Here is a 21,880-nt window from a genome sequence, read left to right as displayed (position 1 = left end):
TGTGAATACACCATGACAAGATTAAGGCGTTCCACCAGAACTTTGTAACTGGATGGTCACCGTGCACTGACAGTAGGCTACTGATTAGCCTAAATATACAAATAAAAATAAAAAAACTGCAAAGACATGGTAAAAAAAAAGATTTACGTTACCAAAACATGAATACATATATTGTAAAAAGATGTATATGCACATATACACACATAACAAAGATATCCGTTTTCTCTGTCACTGCTACTCGAGCTTTGTCATCACAGCGCTTTGATGAAGACTTGCCTGGCACTTCGCGCTTCCGACTCCAGCGCGCGCATATCTTGCCCCGTATGAGTTGAGCTGTACAGTGAGTGGGGACACGTGATCTCATCTGATCCCGTCGATTTTGTTATAGGGTGGAGGGTCTGGGTTTTGTGTACATAAGGTCGTGTGCTGCTCGCTTCTTTCTCTCTCTCTCTCTCTCTCTCTCTCTCTCTCTCTCTTACTCCAAGTGCCACCGCTCCGCCTCCTCTTTTCGCAACATTGACGCAATGTATAAATGCTGGAACAAAAGGACAACTTCCTTGAAGCTTGGCGTAATTGCAATAATAGAGATAGAGAATGGCTTCAGTGACACAGTGATGGGAGTCCGGCGTTCTACCGGAATATCTTTACCGCGGCTTCTTTGACTCGACGTACACGTTAAAATGGAATTGCACTTTCCAGGTTATTCCAAGCCTGAAGTAAGTATCACAAACAAGCCTTTTCTTTTCCATACCCAATCTCCCCAGCTCCGCTCGCGCTGCCCTGCTTCATAAGAGGAAATACGACGGACCGAAGCTTTGTTGTTGAGTTGCCATTCACAGTGTTTTTTTCTCTCGTGTTGGCTGTGCGATTTAAATGTTTGAGGACGAAAGTTGCCGTGTTGTTTACGATTCATTATCGGGCTTATCTAAAATTCATGTATGTATACGCGGAGGTAGTAAACAACCAAAGCGCGGGACGCATAGTTATTATTAGGTCTGAAAAGAAAGGCGCTAGTTTTTTGAATGAATGTTTATTTGTGTTTCGCGAAGGGTTTCAACAAAAGGCGTTGGATGCGCTCTCGTTGGGGGGTGAGGGAGGGGGGGGGGGGTTGAAGTAACTCGCTAATGTCAATGACACTTTCCACGATTAATTTCGCGGAATCGCAATGGTTGAATAGCATATCAAAAGAGCGATTGGAGCGCGTAGCCTATGCATACATCATCGAACACAAAAAGCTGTAGTGAAAGCCAAGCTGTGAAGTGCCGGGTTATTATGTGCAACTACACTGAAGCTGCATTCCTCTTCCATTCCGCCGCTACAAAATTATACGAGGATGTGTTGTGCGTCTCAAAAGCAATATATTCTCACATGTTGCTCATTCGTACAGCTGAGTATGAACAGGCGCGCTTTATTTCAGCGGCCAAACGATGCCTGTGCTATTGGTGTAATGCCGATCCGATACTTTGCGAACAAAGGACCGGGGGAGAATTTCGTGAGGTGGAGGACGACAGTAGAAGAACGGGTAGACTGTTTACAATAATAACAGGATAGCCGTGACGTCGAGTGATAGACAGCGCTCTCAGCCAGAGAAAAAACTTCTGAGGCATCAACAACATTCTAAATTTGGACAGGGGTTACATCATCGAAGTTAAAGCTGCTGGGGGGCGGGACTTCCGGTTGGATTTGAGTTCGTACCGCTGAAGTGGCTGCTGTTTCTGTTGCGTCTTTGTATCTGTCGGTGTCTGCACAATCGCCTCCCTTTCACTGCCACAAGCAGAGTAATGGTTAAAATTTAGTCCAGTTGCTCTGCTGACGAGTGTACAAAAATGTTTCGAGATGCTTGTTAATGGCTTATAACAATGTCGTGTATGTAGGCTATTGTGTGGACCAAACTCACCACATTCAAATGATCAATAGGCTACGTTACCGCAGCCTTTGAGCTAACTTAAGGGAAACTAACGAACTCATATACACGAGGTCAGTAGGATTTTGTTGTTGTTGTCGCAGTGATCTGTGCATTATCTCTGTCAAAACGTTTTTTTTTTTTTTGCCGGTACTCCTCATAAAACCCCATAATGATAGATAGTGGCATGCATTAGACAGGGTTGATGAAATACCATGTAACGACTTGCTACAAAGTGAAGACAGTTCACTAACACAAAACTATAAAATCACTGAATGCAAATCAATCTTATATCATACGACATTAAATAGACATGATAAAGAAAATGTTAAATTTACTGAAATTGTGTTGCCAGTGCACACAACTTACATAGGCTATATAAAAAGCATATTTTTATTTTATGACTGATACAACATTTTCCAAATACATTAGGCTATAATGCCCAAAACAAAAATTAAGATAAAGTGTGTATGTGCTGAATGAATTGTTTGCTCTGTTAACAGGTCGTGAGGAATATACCTGACCTATTTGGTGTGCATGTATAAAGCCTTTAATTGCAGAGTTTATTTTTGTGTTGTATTGTAAAGCCATGTGATCAGAGACCGTTCAATTTGGTAAGAAATCTTCCAGTTTGGGTCTCTAATAAACCAAACAAACCAGCATGAGTCAGTGGCTGTGTCTTGTTAGGCCGGCCCACTTAACAGGGGTCGAAGGTTGCATGTTGTATTCTCAGACTTGACTTGCAGGCATCTATTGACTTTTGATGGATGTTGTTACTTAAGTGTGTAGTCTCTGGCCTCTGTAAAAGGGGGGCTGTCCCCTCACATGCTCCCACCCCCTCCCTCATACTAAAGAGATCACAGGGGTGCAGCTGCTTCAGACAGCTTTGGGGTGGGGTGGGGGTCTGAGACCCTTCAATGAGAGAACAAAACCCTTTCATAAACACACACACTCAAGTTCACCCCTTACAACTGCCCCTATTTTCACACCCCTATAAAAAAAAGTTTGACAAGTGGAGGGTGCAGGAGTGCACTGGGTGCACAGCAGACGTACTTATACACTGCTAATTACCGAAATGTTAGGATCATGAATAAACCGAGAGGCAAGTTTTCTTGCCTTTCTGTATTTTACTACATCAGCTTTATTTGGGATTCATTTCTTAACAGTCAGAGATTATCCAAATATTACACATTAATGAATAACCCATCAGGTCAATGATTTAATGTAGACTTGTATAATCAGATATTGCATAAAAAAAATCCACAAAATTTCAGTGATACAACAATTGTAGTGGGCCCTATGCTGACTCAGCACATTTTCAACAAGGTTATTTCTTCTTTTACAGTGATAACCTCTTCGACTTGTAACATTAATTGCCATCAAACTGAAAAATAAATCGATTCTAATTCTAATCTGCAATACATATGTTCCTGTTAAAGGCAATGCAAATAAATGCTCCTCACACCAAAAAGGTAACTTACAGAATGAGTTCATCAAATTAAAATTCGGCATCTTTTCATTAAAAGTAGAGTGTAATTTGTAGCCCTGTATTGTGTGTCTATTTCAAGAGTTGTTAGGGGTGAAATGTGAAGGCAGAGGGTTTGATTTGTTTCAGAGTTTCAAACAATGAATAGAGGGTGTGTTAAACTTCAGTAGCAATCTCTTGCTGTCAAAATGTACTTGCATTATGAAAAAATTCACAATATGATACCAGACCCATGACAGGAGTCCTGAATTCAGGAATTAGTCAATAGTGAACTAGCTGTATAAAATGTGCGGTGAGACAGGGCCTTAAACTTCCAAAAGCATTTGCTGTATTTGGCTGTAATCCATGCTGTATTAGCTCAAGGTCTTTTAATATAGCTAATTAAACAGCCCTGTGATATTTATATACAATCTATGTAACATTAACAAAGTTGAGGTGCATGATAAACCTGATTTTTGAGACCTATTATATAAAAAGTGGATTATTAATATATGTTCGTGCTGTAAAACAATACTTTGTGAAACTTTGAGGGGGAAATTATCAGTAGTACACATTTTTTTGGCAGCAGGGTGACATGGGGGTAATGTAGATTCAGTCAGCTTATTTGAGACTTGAATGTTGGTTATAAATCACACAAGCTACAAGAAATGGGGTAACTTTTGTGTTGGTATCTCCAACTACAGAGTATCTGTGTGTGGATTTAAGTGGGCAGCATTACGATTTGGGCGTTCAAGTGTGTCACAAAGCAGTTGCTGAGGAAAAAACCAGGTCATATCTCCCTCTCTTTCTGAGTAGAATGGATATTTTACAACACCACTGAGACTGAACTATCAGTTTGCATAGGGCGTATACAGAAGAACACCTTACATAAGTTTCTCTATAGGGAGCTGGCAGGGAAGTACTGGATGAAATAGCTTAAATGACATGCATTAGATAGCCAAGGGCTACTTTTTTATTTTTCGAGGCTTCTGATGTTCTTATCTGTCCAGATTCGGGTGCTTCCCTTCAATTGGCAGAGGCACACGGGGTTTCTATCCTCTAAATGCATACACGTCCTTTATCGTGCAGTTACAGAGAATAGCTACAAGATTGTTGTCGTTGATGGGGGATGAAAAAATGTTTCTTCCAGTAAAATCTCTCTATCTCCCACCTTCAAAACCGCTCTCCAAGTCCATGTTCCCGGCATGCACATGCGAGCTGGGGGCGGCTCTTACCGATTTGAATGAGGAGAGTCACTTTCGGCGCCATTTTCGAGTGAGCGGCGATAACATCAACACTGAGCGCGCGCATAGAGAGGCAGCGCGAGACGATTCGTCTTAAAATTAAGAATTGTTATCTGCATGTAGGAAAACAGCACGGTCGGACCACGTTTAGAGAGCAAAATCGCCTGCGATCTGATGCCGACGATCACAGAAGTGACCAATACGAACCGATTGTGAAGGAGCCGAAGGAGAAAAAGGGGGGCTATATTTCAGCTGCGTATATGGAAAACCTGCGATTTTTAAAAAATAATACATAAAAATAACGCTGGATGCGGGGAAAAATATAGAAAAATTCTGGAAAATACCAGAGGGTCTTAGGATTGGGATTCAGCGCGGTGGTGATGAAGATTGTGTCATTTTGGTGTTTTTTCATGACGCTTTTTGAGCGGGAGTAACGGACGAGCTGCTGCTTGCGCAGATACAGTGTGTCCGAGTCTGATGATGATGCATCAGACACTCAACTCAGATTATAGAGAAGAGACATCAGCCATCTGATCCGGTAAGATGTTTGAAACGGTTTATTTATCGAGCTTGCCATAAAAAGACTTTGATTATAATTTCGTTTTTTTTTTTGGTTTTTTTTTTAGAGTTGTTGTGAAACTATCTCGATGCATGTTGTTTTAGGGGGGGATACTTTGCGCCATTTTATACGTCAAGACACGAAAGCCCGTGTTGATAAAAAAAAAAAAAAAAGTTACTCGTGAGTTGTTTTTTTATCGTGACCAGACGCTGTCATAATGTAACGCTCGATTGAGACGTCGCAGTGGAATTAATGTTACATCTAGACTTAATGGCCAACTATGGTATGTGCCTTTTATTAAAAGATTACATGACTTATGATGTAGAGTCTCGTGCTGACTTGCGTTACTACGTGGATATTATAAAACGTCAAGTGTCGTTGTGTTAATAGGGTATTTTGGTGTTTTGTGTGCATTTGGTTAAGGAGCTAGGAGAGCAAAGGACGCGATTTGTCTGCAAGAGAAAGAGATTCTTGCTTTTCAGCTTTTTTTTCCTCTCTTTTTTTCATGAAATGTGAATTGGAGTTCAGCAGTGTGGTTGCAAGCACGGCAATTTCACCTTATGTAAGTTGGTAGAATTACGCACGGCTTTAGCTTATAATTATTATTACCCACGTTTATTCTTTCCTGACCTACAACAGAAATCTGCATTGCTATGTTTATTGGCAGGTTTTAGCAGCACCACTTTTGTAAAAAATATATTTTTTTCCAACTTCTGTAATGAGTGGCAGGGTATTTGTTTCCATTTTTGAAACAATAAGTAACTTTTTGTGCAGTTTTTTACTGAACTGGATGGAAAAGGAAGCATTGAACTACTGTGGGGGTGGAATTGAAAATGCAGGCCTGTTGAGAAAAAGCCTATGTCAGTTGCAGAATTGCTGAGGTGTGTGTTCCTCTCCTCACATTCATTCTGTGTGTGTGTGTGTGTGTGTGTGTATTGGGTGTCTCTTGGAGGGTGTGCCGCACCTGGAGATTCAAATGAGCCAAAATTATCAGACTTCTTTCACGCATGGTTTATAATATTGGTAATTTTTGATACAGTCATGCCATATAGGCAAACAAGCCATTAAACTGTACTTAATACAAGAGATAATTGTTTTGAATATATTTTTTAAGTCAAACAGACCAAAAAACAAAAAAAGCATGCCATTATTTTTTCCAGCTGCTATAGACTTTGTCAAAAGTGTTATTATGTGCAAGACTTTTTGTTATGTCTGACTTAAATACAGTGTAAGTTGTCCACCCACTGTAACAATATTTTTGAGGCCAAATTTGACTTTATTCAGTCAGAATTGATTTTTCTTCGGTTATTGACTGTTTTACATTGTGTCAGAGTGACAATATGGTTGACTTGAATAACTTTCGAGTGGATTTTTTCTTCACTCGCTGCATTGTATTGCTGTTCATATGAATTATTGAAAGACATTCATATTTCTAATAGTTTTAAGGAGAAACATCGATCACTTTACATCATAAGCATAAGCAATTATATATATTGAGCTTGAGCAGTAGCGTTAACAGTAGTGTTTTTATTGAAACAAAAAAAAAAATCCATGGTTTAATGTAGGCCTAGTCATTGCATGTTGCAGTGCAATAGCTCGGTCACCAATGTTTTTTTGTTTTTGCCACACACACACACTCACACAAAAAAAGGGAATTATTTATATCTGTCAATATCTACTTAATTATATAACTATATGATTACTGTACAATACTTCATAATTATAGTATGTTTCTGTAGTGGATTTATTGTAAAATTGGTAATAGTTCATTATTAAAGTTTGCTACTTCTACACACACTTTACACACATTCACTTGAAACTTAAATTCATTAAAACATGAACCCAAAATAAGACAGTTAAGTATATATTTTTTTTATAACAAGTGACAGTAAAATCTTTATGTTGTAATATGGCTTCCAGCGAACTAGATAAAGAATATGAGGAATGTATAAAACAGATATTGTCATGGCGGCATGTCTCAGTTACTGCTTGCCCAGCCACAACAACAACAACTATTCTTTCACGACTGAATACTGCGCCTGTATGAACCCTCCCAGGCTCTTTATTCACGCCCTATACAAACAAATAAATACAACCAATTATTTATAAATGCAAACAAATAAAACAATAACTTACATTTGAATACATTTTCCACAGATATTTGAATGTCACACTAGTAACTTTTTAGAGCGAGGATTGAAAATCCTTTTGTGTTTATAATTTCATGTCAGTGTGCAATTGTGGTCATGAGGTGATCCCTCAGTGGTCTATTGTGAACGAGCAGAGGCTGGACATTACGACGCTGACCCACTTAGACCACTTTACATTGAGTTTGCCTTCAGTTTTAGGACTAAAGGTTACATACAGGGCTTGCATTTCTTTGATATCAGCCAGCCTGTTAAAGACTCAAGATGTTGGCTGATGTGCGTTAAACCACCTTTGATAATGACATTATAGGTAAAGTTATAGGAGTTTGACATTATTAGAAAATAAAGTATACAATAATTAGAAAAAACAACCAATCTCTTTAGCACCTTTAAATCCTGTTTTTGATTCGAATTTTGCATTTGCTAGTAGAAAAAGTCCTCAAGGCCAAAGATTGTATTTGATATTATTAGTCAAGCCTGTAAGTCATTTTTATTAAGGGCAGGCTATGAATTATTAACAGTGTTATATTTTGTAAAACGCTTATCTGTCCCTTCAAGGTCCATTTGCAGTATTTTCACCCAGTTGCAACGAATTTGTGACAAAGTAGAAATTCTCCAACTTTTTGCTGTGATAAACTTTGATCTTAGTGGGCGTTAGCTTGTTCCCTCTTGTGTCTCTGTGACCGTGACATATTAGTCACAACCATGATAGTTCATTATGACTTGTACTAGTTCATTATGAACATTTCTTTCTCACTATTATAACAGGATTGTAGACTCATAACCTCTTGGCCCAAGTCCAAATGGAAATCCTCATGTGTATTTGGTGGTAGCAGTGTGTCACATACAGCTAGACCAGTGATCCTGTTGGTCCCTGTGATTTGCCCAAAGTGTTTAATGCCTTTTTTGCCTTATATTTATGGTTATGTAATATTGCATTTGACTCAGACCCATCCCACACCATACTGAAAACTAGTAGGTGCAGGGCATGCGAGTTGTCTTCATGCTTTTTATCTTAATTTTGATTTGTTTCTTTTAATTTGTAGGCCTTGAAAATGGAACAGCATTGTCCAATGGCCTCAACTAAAATGGAGGTAAATATTTCCCCCAGTTAGCCATGTTACAGTAGGTTATGCCCATAGCATTTAGTATACTGATATTTTTTTGTGCTATTTGAGGCATCATCACCGGTTATATTACTCATGTTGATTATAATAGGTTTCACATTGTGTAGTCCTTTGCTTTGTAAGTGATGTATTTATTTCAAAGCGAGATCATGTTTTAATTTTTTTAGTAGCAGCAGTATTACCGTCGATAATATAACCTTTTTTTTTTTTTTTTTTTTTTACAAAATTATCGATGTCCCTTTGCTCTGAATATGCCTGTAAACATTGTATAGTGACTCTTTGAAGTACTGTAAATGCAATAGCAGAACTGGTCCCAAAATGAGTTTGAGGTTTCAGTTGTGTGTCGTCGTCGTCCCCCCCCCCCCCCCACACACACACACACACTCACACACTCTTTGTGTTGTTAGCTCATTTCAATGTGCCCACAAAGTTATCGAAGGGCCTCTAAGATTCAAAGAAGTTGGTTGATGTTGTTACTTTCAAGTAGTAGCTTGAAGGGAAAACAAGACGAGTCACTTGGCCGTTTTATTATCAAGAAACCTGAATGTTGGGGCGTTTGCTTTTGATTTCATAGCTTCACTTGCTGGTAAACCGATGGGTATGAAAAAAGATTTTCGGGCCTAACTCAGGCCTCAGTTTGTGTGTTTGTTTGCTCAGCGAGATCAGAGGCAGAGGACTCTCGATTCTTGGTGGGTGTGTATCTGTGTGTGTCCTTTTGTAAACGATCATTTAGATGCGAAACACAGAAATGAAAATCTTGATCTGAGTGTCAATTACAAAGCTATCTGCTAAGAGGAACACAGCGCCAGCCGAGCTTTCTGATGCCAAACAGCCAGAGCTCTTCATTGTAAGCTCTTCTTAGTAATACATGTGCTGCCAGGCCTGCTCCTATCTGACGTTACCAGGGCAAATGCACTTGTTAGGGGGACTGGCACTGTATACCCCCATTTAAAGTGCTTGCTGCATTTTTACTAAATTCATATGCTATGAGATGACTTGCATATTGCTTTTGTGCTGTAATGTTTCATGTACAAATGCACTATAATAATCTAAAGCTGTACTGCACGTCTAAGCACACTTTGCAAAGAAGAGAATTAAAAATTTGTTGCCATCTTTAGTGGCAATTAAGAGTCAGACAATCAGCGCCTTTAAGACTGACCAAATAATAAAATAATAACATCTTATGAATTGTATACTTAAGTATAAATTGTGCAATAAAAAATATGTAGTTTAGTTAATATTGTATATTGGTTGTAGATTCAAGCGTCCTGTTCTTTATTTTGAAATATAGTCACAAGTACAATTATTTACACTATTTTGAATTAATTTTCTTGAAATATTGTATTTTGTAGTATATTGAGCAAAGTACTCAGTGCACAAAGATGAAAACTAAATGTCAGATTGTTTTCTTCTATCCCATTGGGCAGATCTTGTGTGTAGAAGTGTGCTTTCACACACACTTATGTGCTTGCTTTGCCCCCTTTGCCTGTTACTCTTGTAAAAGCAAATTAAATTATGGGAGCAGCTTCCCCTTTCTGTGGTAGGAAGTGAATGTTTCTCTGCTAACTTCTGGCATACGAAGTTACAGGGAACAACGCATCTAGCTGCAGCCTCGTAAAAATACACTAATCAGACTAACCCCTTCACGTCACCAGGGTATGTCGTTCTGGTTATCAAATAAATTATTTTGTTTATTGGTCGAGTGTGCTTTATTTTGTTTAATCTAGGTACACGTGTGCATTGTAATGTAACGGTCAATATAAATTACTTGAATGTATAAATGAACTTTATTCGGATGGGCTTCTAGGTTTTATTACCCTGCATACTCAGTCACTGTGAGTCAGTTAATACTGAGACATGAAAACCATCAGTGAGCTTTATGCTATTGGTATAGTTCTCATTACTAAGTTACTGTTTTATAATAAAATAATGAATTTATAATTATTTGTTAGTGTAAAATATTTTTTAGTTGTTGATGTTTCTCAGTAATTAGGCTGAAATTATGACTCTTTTTTTTGTTACATTGCTTGAACATCGGTGTGCTTCTAAGATATCCTGTAAAAGTTAGTTTTTCAAAAAGTGTGTCAGTATTAGAACAAGTTTTACACTGATATTTTTTGTGCGCATTATTAAAACTTACTTTGTGACATTTGTCCTTTAGTTTAGATATCCTTTGTATTTCTAATGGAGACGTGTGTTGTTCACACACACACACACACACACACACACACACACTGTATATATATATGTATATATGAGTGTGTGTGTGTGTGTGTGTGTATATATATATATATATATAATTAAACCACATATTTTGTGCTTCATAGCCTTGGTGGTGTTCTGATGTTATTTGTTGGGGATGGTAGAAATTACACACACACACACACACACTGAGAGAGAGAGAGTCACAAACCATGACACGTAAGAATTTATCTTCAAACTAGATTATGCTGCATTCATTTAAATATTTTGTATAATATATAAGCACATAATTACACCAGTCCAGTAAAATAATACACCGCATGCTATACAGATGGCACACTTTTGTATTTTTTTTACCTGTAATTATATTTTAAGAAACATAAGAGCCAGAATTTGTGCTTCATAAATATCCCTTTATTTTTGTTTTCTCCAGGAAAGGAATGACAGTGAGCTGTGACAAAGTCAAGTAACTGTAAGTACACCACTGACTGAAGTTTTAACTCTATTACTGGGTGTAAAAATACAGTGTAACACCGTGTCCTAACTACACGCGACGTGACGCGATAAAAGGTATCTTTTCCATGTTAATCAGAGTTTTTGTCCTAACCAGCGCTGGAACAACAAACACAAAGTGTGGCAATGATAATCTCAGGTACTGTTTATGTGCTTTATTTAATGTTAAAAGTGTGTAATGTGACTTTGAATGTCACTTAGTGATAGCTTTGAAGCTGTAAAAGCAACAATGGATAATTGGAAATTAAACAAATGGAAACTAGAACGTTCAAACTGTGAACAAACAAGTGTATTTTTTAAAAATGTTTAAATGGTGTAATATTTGTGAATTTGATTATGTAGCCTACTTATCCATTTTCTTGCGAGTGCCGTCAAGATTACTCTCTGGTGCTCCCGCCCACACGCTGTTCTGATTGGCTGTGGGTTTTGATTGATATTTACGCATCTAGTGGGGACATACAAATTATTTGTCGCCGGAATCTTGTCGCGTCTGGTTAGGACACAGTGTAAGAAATAGGCGGATTTCTGATATGCATAAAAGAAAATATGTAGAAAAACTCATTTTTCTATATCCTCATGGATTGTCTAACAAAGAAAAAGCAACAATAAAGTGAAAGGCATACAGACGGAACAAACAACACAAGTAAATATTATAATTACAGGCTTTGTCAGGGAATGCTTTTATTCCCCCCCACCCTGAAAAGTCCATGGGGCTCTTTTCATAACCTGTAATTTTAGCCTTATAGACAGCAGATGCTCCATTGTCCTCTTGCTTGTTACACCAAAAGTTTTTTGTCAGTATTGGCTCACCTGGTACAAAAGCACATGAGCGTATACTGAATGGAACAGAAACCTGGGGGGGTTTTACAAAAACAACTAACATTAGAAACAGAACATGATAAATATTGCTAGTCATGTTAGTCATGCCTGAAATTATCGTTATTATTAGTCCAGTTATTTTGCACACAAGACATGTAAATTATTTCTTACACTCATCCCACCGCATAAGAGTCATGTCAAATATAGTTGGACAAAACTTGTTGTTCAGCTTACTCATATGGTTCTTTAAAAATGCTTGTCTTGACTGATTTGAATTACATCTATGAATATGCTTGCAAATCTTATATTGAATATGAAAATAATTGTAGAAAAAAATACAACTCAGTTAGACAGCTTCGGTAAATTGCTTTCTCGTATGAACACACTCAGTTTATATGTTTTAACAGTCACTAAAGGTTTGGATACAGTGAACTTTTTTTAATCACTTACCTGGCAATTGTGATTTCATCAGTGAGAGGCAGGCAGGTTGTGTAAGAATGGTGTGAATATCATGTTTTTCTCAGAACAGGTACCGTATTATCACATCTAATCAAAATTATGCAAATAGATTTTGTGCTGGGTACTTCTCCAGAGATATCCACTCTCATCACCGTAGAATAGAAATGTGCTGTTAAAAAAAAAAAGAAGAAAGTTAAAAAAGATATGCTTATATTGAGCAGGAATGTTACATTTGTGAAAATAAAAGTTCTATATCTGTAAAAACAGATGCTCATTTAATTTGTGCATTTGTCAAACTCGAAGCTTTTCATGATCTAACACTTTTAAACCTGGAAACCAATGCATTCGACCTTGAAATTAGACAGCTGCATATTTTTAGGTTGCCATTTAAAACAGAAACAAAAGAAATATCTTTACTGGACCCCTAAAACGTTTTAAAATAGATTACACTTGTACACTTTTTCCATACATGATTATGTCAATGGCCACCTATGTCTGCATGTGCATTGCAAAAAAACCAAACGTGAGAAACAACAGCCCACATAAAAGTCCGATGAAGTCTCATCTTGTCATCTTGTCATTTTATTCCTATCTTTGATTTTAGATTATACTGTTCTGAGCAAGCATGAAGCCTTTTTTTTTTGTCAATATCATTTTGGGATCATTTAATGACAAAATGTAGCCATATTGACACTTATGACTCGTTGTATTTTTGTTGGTCCTGTGTTTTCAGATTGCGAAACGAGGGCCGTGTATGTGCGGCTGTGTGGGCGCGCCTCGCGTGAGTGCGTGAGCGCGCGCTCTGTGCGGGGCCTGTCGGTACTGTAGCAGCACAGAATGGTTTGTGAGTTATAACGGGGGTGCAGGCCGTACTGTGCTGCGGCAAGAACAACAGGACAGACGCACACAAACGGGTGAAAAGGACAGCAGGAAGGTGAAGTAGGCAAGAATAACAGCAGCAGCAGCAATACCACGTGTGTGCCAATGAGTCTCCTGAACTTGGCCGTGTGACTGACTGGCTGCCTGGCTGTAGCAGCACGTAAATATTGGAGTCAAAGCACTAGCGAATCCTCCAGTATTGACCGTGCTGCTGGAGTTAGGCGGGCCGTTTACCGTCTGTGCTTCGGGATCCCCCATCTCCTCAGGAAAGCACAAGAAGACTAACGACTGACTAATAACATGCTGTCCAAATGTACAATAATGCTGTGTACTTGTTAATGTAATTTTTTTTAACTGGTCAGATGCTTCTGTAAAAGTGAGTTGAGCTCGTTGATAATTTATGTACATGCAGTGAGAGGAAAATACCATTAAAAGCATTAAAATCACAACAATTGCATCAAGTCAGATTAATTGCACAGAGCCGCGCTGCGCGCAAACTGCAGTTGTTCAAACCTGTATACATCTCTACAGCATTTCTCAACACATTTTAACAAACAATACATAGACTGTAATAATAAGTTACCGATGACTGTTTTGGACGAGGCACATTGCCGAAGACAGTTATAAAATGTGTGGTATACAGTGTTAACATCATCACGTCAGTAAATGTACCTTCCATCTTTCCCACATTTTGAGTAACGCAGCATCGCCATCTTCTGGGAACTTTAAACGGCTTGAGGGTTTTCAGATCGACCCTGTTTCTTTTGAGTTAGGAGATTTAGAGAAAAGGGGGTACTGACAGAATCACCAGTTCCTAGATCATCCTCCTTTGGCACTTTTAGCTGTTTTTTATTCTCGTGTTTCTTTCCCTCTGTAAGGGGTCGTTATTAATAAGCTAAACGTATGTTTAACACTCCCTCTCCGCTAAAACGCTTGGGTTTCTCCTCAGGCGACATTGAGGAAACATCCTTCAAATCGGGTCCAACATCAGGCCATTCCGTTCATCCGGACCAATTGCATAAAAATCGGTCAAATAAGCAAATGAAAGATGACAATGCGTTGTAAGAAATGCTTATCTAAAACTTTTGAGTCGAAACACAAAGTTGACCTATAGTCGCCTTGAGGGAGACGACTGGACAAAAGCCGCAGAGACGATCCTGCCCTGAATAAAATGTAGCCCCAAATTCAATTAACTTTATTTAGAAGTGAGTTAAGAACACTGTTAACTCTAATATCTGGCCACATTAACACTCGCTTGTTTAAATGTACCCGAACCAGGCAGGGTAAACCACGCTATCTATCTTCAGCATAGGCTTTTTGAGTTGTTCAGTTGATACATTTCTTAAAAGAAACCCAGATTATGTTGGACGACGAAGCGCAGGGTCCTCACATTTTTTACCTGCTTAATAAATAATAATAATAAAAACGAACATGACAATAAATGTGTTAAACCCAGCAATGCATCAAAGTAACACACACAAAAAGGCAATTTCTCTATCTATAAGCAACTGGCCATCAACTAATTTAAAATCGTCTGTGGCGTCCTAGGCTAGCACTGAATATTTGGTTAAGACTTTAGTGAACATAACGTAGAAAGTTTAAACAGACCTTACTAGTATTTATGTAGCCTACTTGTACTGCACGTATCATTGTATATCATTACAAAAACTGCTCTAAAACAGCTGCACTGATTGTCCTTAATGGTTCTGTGTATTAAAGTCACACAATAAAGATGATCACTACTCATTTAGTTCGTAAAAATGAATGGAATTTGCCAGCGAAAAAAAAAAGAAGAAAAAAAAAAGTTACTTGTGTGAAGCTGCAGCCTAAACATCATTGATAAACAAATTAAAACAAATCTATAAAACCATTTTATTCTCATTGTGATTGGTCACTTATGGTTATATAACCGATAAACGTTGGTTTGGTGTCACTGGTGTTAAATGTGATTGATGCCGTCACCATCATCTGAAATGGATTCGTAAGTCGAGAGTTGAAACGACATGCCCTTATTTGACACATTACGTGTAGGCTACGTCCATTTATATTGTACATCGGGTTACATAAAAGCAGGTACGAGTGAAATCAATGAAATCGTCGAATGTAATACATCACAGACATTATATGTGAACCGATAAAAAAGAGGAGAAAAAAATAGGGCAGAAACCACGTCACTTTCTTCTGCTTTTACGTCACTCCCTTCTCATGTCACTGAGGTCATTTCTTCCCTAGGCTGAACTAGAGCGTGAACACTGTACTTTACAATACGCGCTGAACAATTTCTGAAGCGGAAATTTATAGTGCACCAAAAAGGGCTGCACAACTTTTTTTTTTTTTTTCTCTCTGAATAAGCTATTCTTGGCAGGTAAGGCGAGATCCTCCCCGGTAATTTCCACAGAAACCTCATTTGGAGAGTCACAGCTGAGCAACGCGCAGGTTTATGCTGAAATCTGATTGGGCAGTTCTGAAAATAACGGGTTTGTTGTCATTCAAAAAAGCAAAGGCATGCGCTCATGTTCAGCATCTCGTTGCTGTTTGTAACTAGTTTATGCCATATTGTTTATGCAAAAGCATACAGACCTCATAATATTACCTCATATATGTCATCACCTGCACCTCATATTCACAACATGTCGATTTCGGCAAAGTTATAAGAAGTCTACCTACTAAAAAAAGTTATAAATTAAAATGTTCTCTCGTATAACACGATGGTATTTATGAAATATAAAAATAGCGTAAGCTAAATCAGAAATTATTATTTAAAAAAAAGAAAAGAAAGGTCGACAGGGAGACCATGATAAAAAAATATTGTGACTACTTTACCTTTTTTGGTCCATTTACCTCGACATCTGCTTACTAGTCACCCCAAAGGACAAGACCGTGATGTTAGTCACAATAATTAGTTTCTACATTAATGCAATAATCCTATGAAAAGTAGGGATGTTGGGTAAAACAGTTCCACCGCATAACTGCGAACACATCACGCGCTCTGTTATTGGATAGAAACCGCGCGCGCCAGTTACCAGGGTACTCTGCAAACGCAATCATGGCGCTTGTTGCTGTGCAGATTTCAACACTAGCGAACTTCAAAAACAACAAGCAAAAGTTAATATATACGTTAAGTATTACACAAGTAACAAGCCATTTTTTTATTCAAAAATTTTAATTACACCTGTCTTTGATGTGAGAGCAAATAATATATGAACACAAGTAAATATATATTTTCGTTTTTGAAAGAAGTTGGTCAGATATAGATACCCCCTTACTTTCGAGCGGTAAGGTTGTTGCTATGCAAAACTTCACAGCTGTAACTGAGTGGCGGAGAGCAGGTTAAAAGCTTTTAAGGTCACATCGATCCCGATCCTTCATATTTGCGCATCTGTCTCGCACATTCGCACACACATATCCATACTTGCACTCATAATGCAATAAAGTAAAAGTAGAAACAGTCTGTTGTGTCAAACTTTAGTCCTATTACCTGGTCTGGTAGTTGACAAATTACACCAAACATGTTGTCTCCCAAAGAAAACAATGTCAAAAATAACTTAACGATTTGGTAACAATCTCGGTTTCTAGTCGTGGATTTAGAATTTCCCATAAAGGAATAACGTTACTTAAATCCAGAAATGAAAACGCTGTCATCATTTACTCACTCTTCATTCCCACCTCGTATGACTTTCTTTCACTCAAAAGTAAATAATAGTTTTGGCTCTTTTTCATAATATGAAAATTATGTCATAAAAGTGAGTCGTGCCTGAGGCGAGTCAGCCCATAACATTCTGCCTAACAACTCGATTTGTGTTCCACGTGGAAGAAAGGGTGAGTAAATGATAACAGCATTTTGGCCGAGTTTTATCTCCTCAATAGTTGGCCCGTCGGCCGGTCACTAGAGGTCGCCGTTAAACTATCATGGAAAAGTTTTTTTTTTTTTTTTTTTTTAAGTGTGAGAAAAAAAACCTTCCACGTACCGGTAGACTCTTTCACGTCATATCCTGGTAGCTTAGCATCTAGGGAGAATAAAAATGACCTCCTTCGATTTATTGCATGAATAACCCCCATAAAAGAGTTAAATAGAGCTTAACCACATTGTTTAACTAAGGGAATTGTTGCGAGAGAAATACCATTATGGCGGCTTTATTTTCGTGCTGTTTTGCCTGTTGCGTAGACAATAACAGTGGCCACGTAACGCTGAAGGAAATGCCCACGGTTCAGCTGGACACTCATCACATGGGTGAGTGATGCGATCTGACTGTTTAGACACATTATATCGACGGAAAAGAGTTCAAGTATCACAGTATGATGCACAAGGCTGTCCTTCAGAAAAGCGCCTGTCTCCATACATTAAACTAAAGTGTTGCGATCGTGTCAGTGCTGTCAGACTCGATAGGTAACAGTATGATCCTTGAGTTGGGCATCTGCAATGACAGAATATGCGTGGAGATAATTCACCGGGAATTTCATGCTATTTTTTCACTACCATGAAAAATAATAAATCACCAGCAGTAGTAGAATGAAACAAAATCCATAGCGTGAAAAAGGATGAAGAGCACACGCATTAACGTTAGTAATAATTTTGGTCTCTGTTATGCAATTAATTGTCTCGGTAAATAATTATTTTCATGATATTTCAGGCACTGACGTTGTCATTGTAAAGAGTGGAAGACGTATATGTGGAACTGGTGGGTGCATCGCAAACGCCCCTCTCCATCAAAACAAAAGCTACTTTGAATTCAAGATTCAGTCCACAGGTAAGATGTGTGCTATGCTATCATTTACTGTATGTTAGACTAGTTAATTTTAGTCATTAGGTGTGACTGCAGTGAACTTTGCCCCTTGCAGGTGTGTGGGGATTAGGAGTGGCAACTAAGAAAGCAAATCTAAACCAGATCCCAATGGGTAGAGACCCACACAGCCTTGTGCTCAGGCAAGATGGCACCGTGTACCACAACAACGAAGAAAAGAACCGGTTACCTGCTAACAGCTTACCGCAGGAAGGAGATATTGTGGTGAGTATCAGTGGCAATAATGTTAATGTCAAATTAGTATGGGATTTGTTATTGGTAAATAAATATACAGACCCTTTCCAAAAAATTCGAATATCATGGAAAAGTTTATTTATTTCCATAATTCCATTCAAAACGTTAAACTTCCATAGATTATAGATTCAGGGCCCACAACTTAAACGATTTCAAGTATTTAGTTGTTTATTTGTACATAATTTGGGCTTCCAGCTCATAAAACCCACGAAAACAGGATTTAAAAAAATTCGAATATTACATGAAATCACACAGTAATTACACAGTGATACCATGGTCATTGAACCAGGCTTTGGTTGTTTTGGCAGTGTGGGCAGGTGCAAATCCTGCTGGAAAATGAAGGAAGCATGAAGTGCTCTGAAAATGTCCTGGTAGACGGCTGCGTTGACTCTGGATTTAATAAAGCACAGTGGACCAAAGTCCTCTTTTCTGATGAGAGCAAAGTTTGCATCTCATTTTGGAAACCAAGGTCCCAGAGTCTGGAGGAAGAGTGGAGAGGCACACAATCCAAGATGCTTGAAGTCCAGTGTGAAGTTTCCACAGTCTGTGTTGGTTTGGGGAGCCATGTCATCGGCTGGTGTTGGTCCACTGTGCTGTCCACTCAACGCAGCCGTCTACCAGGACATTTTCAGAGCACTTCATGCTTCCTTCAGCAGACAAGCTTTATGGAGATGCTGACTTCATTTTCCAGCAGGATTTGCACCTGCCCACACTGCCAAAATAACCAACGCCTGGTTCAATGACCATGGTATCACTGTGTAATTACTGTGTGATTTCATGTAATATTCTAATTTTTTGAAATCCTGTTTTCGTGGGTTTTATGAGCTGGAAGCCCAAATTATGTACAAATAAACAACTAAATACTTGAAATCGTTTAAGTTGTGGGCGCTGAATCTATAATCTATGGAAGTTTAACGTTTTGAATGGAATTATGGAAATAAATAAACTTTTCCATGATACTCCAATTTTTTGGAAAGGGTCTGTATATGTGTGTGCTTCCATTCTGCACTGAATTTGGGATTTGCTGCCTATAATAATAACAAGGGTTCTTAAAGGGTTTGTTCACTCAAAAATGGAAATTATCCCATAATTTACTCACCCTCAAGCCATCCTAGGTGTAAATGACTTTCTTCTTCAAGCCAAACACAGTCAGAGTTATATAAAAAAAATAAATCCTGGCTCTTCCAAGCTTTATAATGCGAGTGAATGGTGCCATAGATGCCCAATAAAGTGCATCCATCTTAAAAGTAATCCATACTACTCCAGTGGTTAATTAAGGCCTTCTGAAGCGAAGTGATGCGGTTTTGTAAGAAAAATACACATTTTTATAACTTTATAAACTATAATCTCTGGCTCCAGTCCCGGCAGAAGAGTGACCTCTGACCCGACGTAGGAATAGCGTAAGCTTAGGTGAGAGTACACGTCTCTCGTGGTTCAAACAAATCGTTTTTAAAGACAGTTCTCTTTAAAAAATGATCGTTTTATACTTCTGATTAGTCCACCGGTGTTTTGTTTCGCTCTGTCCACTGTGCTTCCACTTTCGTCAATTGATACGTTATGCGTCGGGTCAGAGGTCACTCTTCCGCCGGAACTAGACTTGCGTACGGCCGTTACCGAACATCAACATTCATAAATGCTGTGTTTATTTGTGAAGATTATCATGATAAACAAAATGTGTAGGAATCATAAACATTAGTTGGTGTCAGAGCATATTTTCAGCAGTAATCCAAAAGCCAATAGAAAAATCCTATTGGGGAAACAGGGTGATGCCAATTTCCTGCTTGAAAGCAAAGGCATGTAAATGACGCACAATTGATTGTTCATTTTGTGTGTAATACCTTTATGTATCTGTTTGGTTCGTGTGAATGTAGGGTGTTTCGTATGACCACGTGGAGCTGAATTTGTACCTAAACGGAAAGAATATGAACTGTCCGGCATCAGGCATCAGAGGAACCGTTTATCCTGTAGTTTATGGTGAGTATTGATTAATAACTATTACTAAACGCTAACATCTTTGTTTGGTTGTAAGTGTAGTTTTGAGAGAAGACTTGTTCTGTTACTCAAGTAACACAATTATAGGATTGCCTTTGCAGTTTGTGATAAATTGCACAGAAATGTCAGTCATGAATTGTTTTAAATTAATGTTCTTTGATGCACAATATTTATATCCCTTTTCTACTCTGCTGTAAATATGTATTTTAAACTTTAAAGACAACCTTGCAACATTGTCTGAATTGGTAAAGTTCTGCAAAATCAAAGGTTGCAGCTTTTTTTAAAGTAAATTGTAGGGAAAAATGATTTTGTGTCTATACAATGAAAGGGTTGAGTTTGTTTAAATGAAGAGTTCAAATTGACAAAAAATGTTGTTCACCAATTGTCAGCCTTTTGGTCATTCTTTGGCAATGCCACTATTGTTAAGTATATGTTTTTGTTTAATAACACATCTAAACATGTATGCCTTTGTCTTGTCCCTCACAGTGGATGATAGTGCAATATTGGATTGTCAGTTTAGTGACTTCTACCATACTCCTCCACAAGGCTACCAGAAGATTCTTTTTGAACAACAGATCTTCTAAAGTTCATGACATATTGTATATACAACACTAAAGATATGCACTCCACAGCCGGGATCTGAAAGTGCTATGGTTATGAATGATTTCTAAATATTGTGTTGCTCAATTGAACTAATGTCATCTGTGATTTTGACTTGTGTACATCTGGCCACTTCTAAGTCATCCTGTGTCTTTAAGATGAACTCAGTGAGCGATATCATCTGCACACTTATCTGTGCACACATCTTTAATTTGCACTTTGTCAAACACTGTACATTTACTGATGTATTAACAGAGCACAAATTACAGATGACAATCAAAGCTTTATACTTTCTACATTTCAAGAGAACAAAGTGATGCTGACTCGAGATGCTGATACTGACTCAAAATACGGTTAAAAGCTCTTTTCGTTGTTTTTATTTGATTTCATATTGTTTTTGTCTGTCTGATGTTTGATCTGCAGCCCACATAACATATACATAACGATTTTGATTTATTCAAGCTCTACAAAAATATATATTTAGAATTCAAGAATTCATATTTTTACCTAGAGTCAAATGATATCTGATTGTTTGTGTTCCTTAATTGTGGTTTGTTCTAATAAGTACAAAATTGTCTTAAACCAATGAATATTGAATGTGAGGTTTTTTTGTATGTTTTAATCTGACAGGTCTTGTTTGTGTCTTGTCATTTAGTAATAAATGTTTTGCTTTTGTCACCTGAATGCATATAGACGTCATCTGTTGTATATACCTTAATTTAAGACTTAAACGATCCTGTTTATTATCAAAATGCAAATTTCTACTGAACTACCGTCATCTCACTGGCTTGTCTAGTGACGCATCTTTACGTACGTTTTTGGCGCGATGCTGCTCATGGCAGCTGAGTGAACTTGCGCAATCTACGCACGCTGACGCAAATCTACTGTAGCCTACGGGTCCAATGAAACACATCGCCTTAACTCCAATACTGTTT

At 38.0% G+C, this 21,880-nt stretch overlaps 1 protein-coding gene and 2 long non-coding RNA genes across 3 annotated transcripts; 2 read left to right on the top strand and 1 right to left on the bottom strand.

Annotated features, from left to right (window-relative positions):
* Positions 1-366: 366 nt before the first annotated feature.
* LOC311285750 lies at positions 367-13,258 on the top strand. Its single transcript, XR_014626411.1, has 3 exons — positions 367-716; positions 11,081-11,119; positions 13,172-13,258. It is a non-coding gene; the product is annotated as an uncharacterized lncRNA (long non-coding RNA).
* LOC311285749 lies at positions 10,862-16,327 on the bottom strand. The gene is made up of 3 exons (XR_014626410.1): positions 16,141-16,327; positions 12,430-12,607; positions 10,862-12,013 (listed from the first exon to the last, which is right to left on the bottom strand). It is a non-coding gene; the product is annotated as an uncharacterized lncRNA (long non-coding RNA).
* A 954-nt stretch (positions 16,328-17,281) lies between these two features.
* On the top strand, positions 17,282-21,629 carry spryd7a (SPRY domain containing 7a). Its single transcript, XM_084401522.1, has 5 exons — positions 17,282-17,548; positions 17,949-18,065; positions 18,157-18,323; positions 20,225-20,327; positions 20,832-21,629. The coding sequence occupies exons 1-5, from the start codon at positions 17,443-17,445 to the stop codon at positions 20,927-20,929; spliced, it is 591 nt and encodes a 196-aa protein (XP_084257648.1). The 5' UTR covers positions 17,282-17,442; the 3' UTR covers positions 20,930-21,629.
* Positions 21,630-21,880: the final 251 nt, after the last annotated feature.

Source organism: Rutilus rutilus, assembly GCF_951802725.1.
Source record: "Rutilus rutilus genome assembly, chromosome: 2".
Taxonomy (NCBI): Eukaryota; Metazoa; Chordata; class Actinopteri; order Cypriniformes; family Leuciscidae; genus Rutilus; species Rutilus rutilus.
The sequence above is the reverse complement of the archived record's forward strand: the minus strand, read 5'-3'. Positions and strand labels throughout refer to the sequence as shown.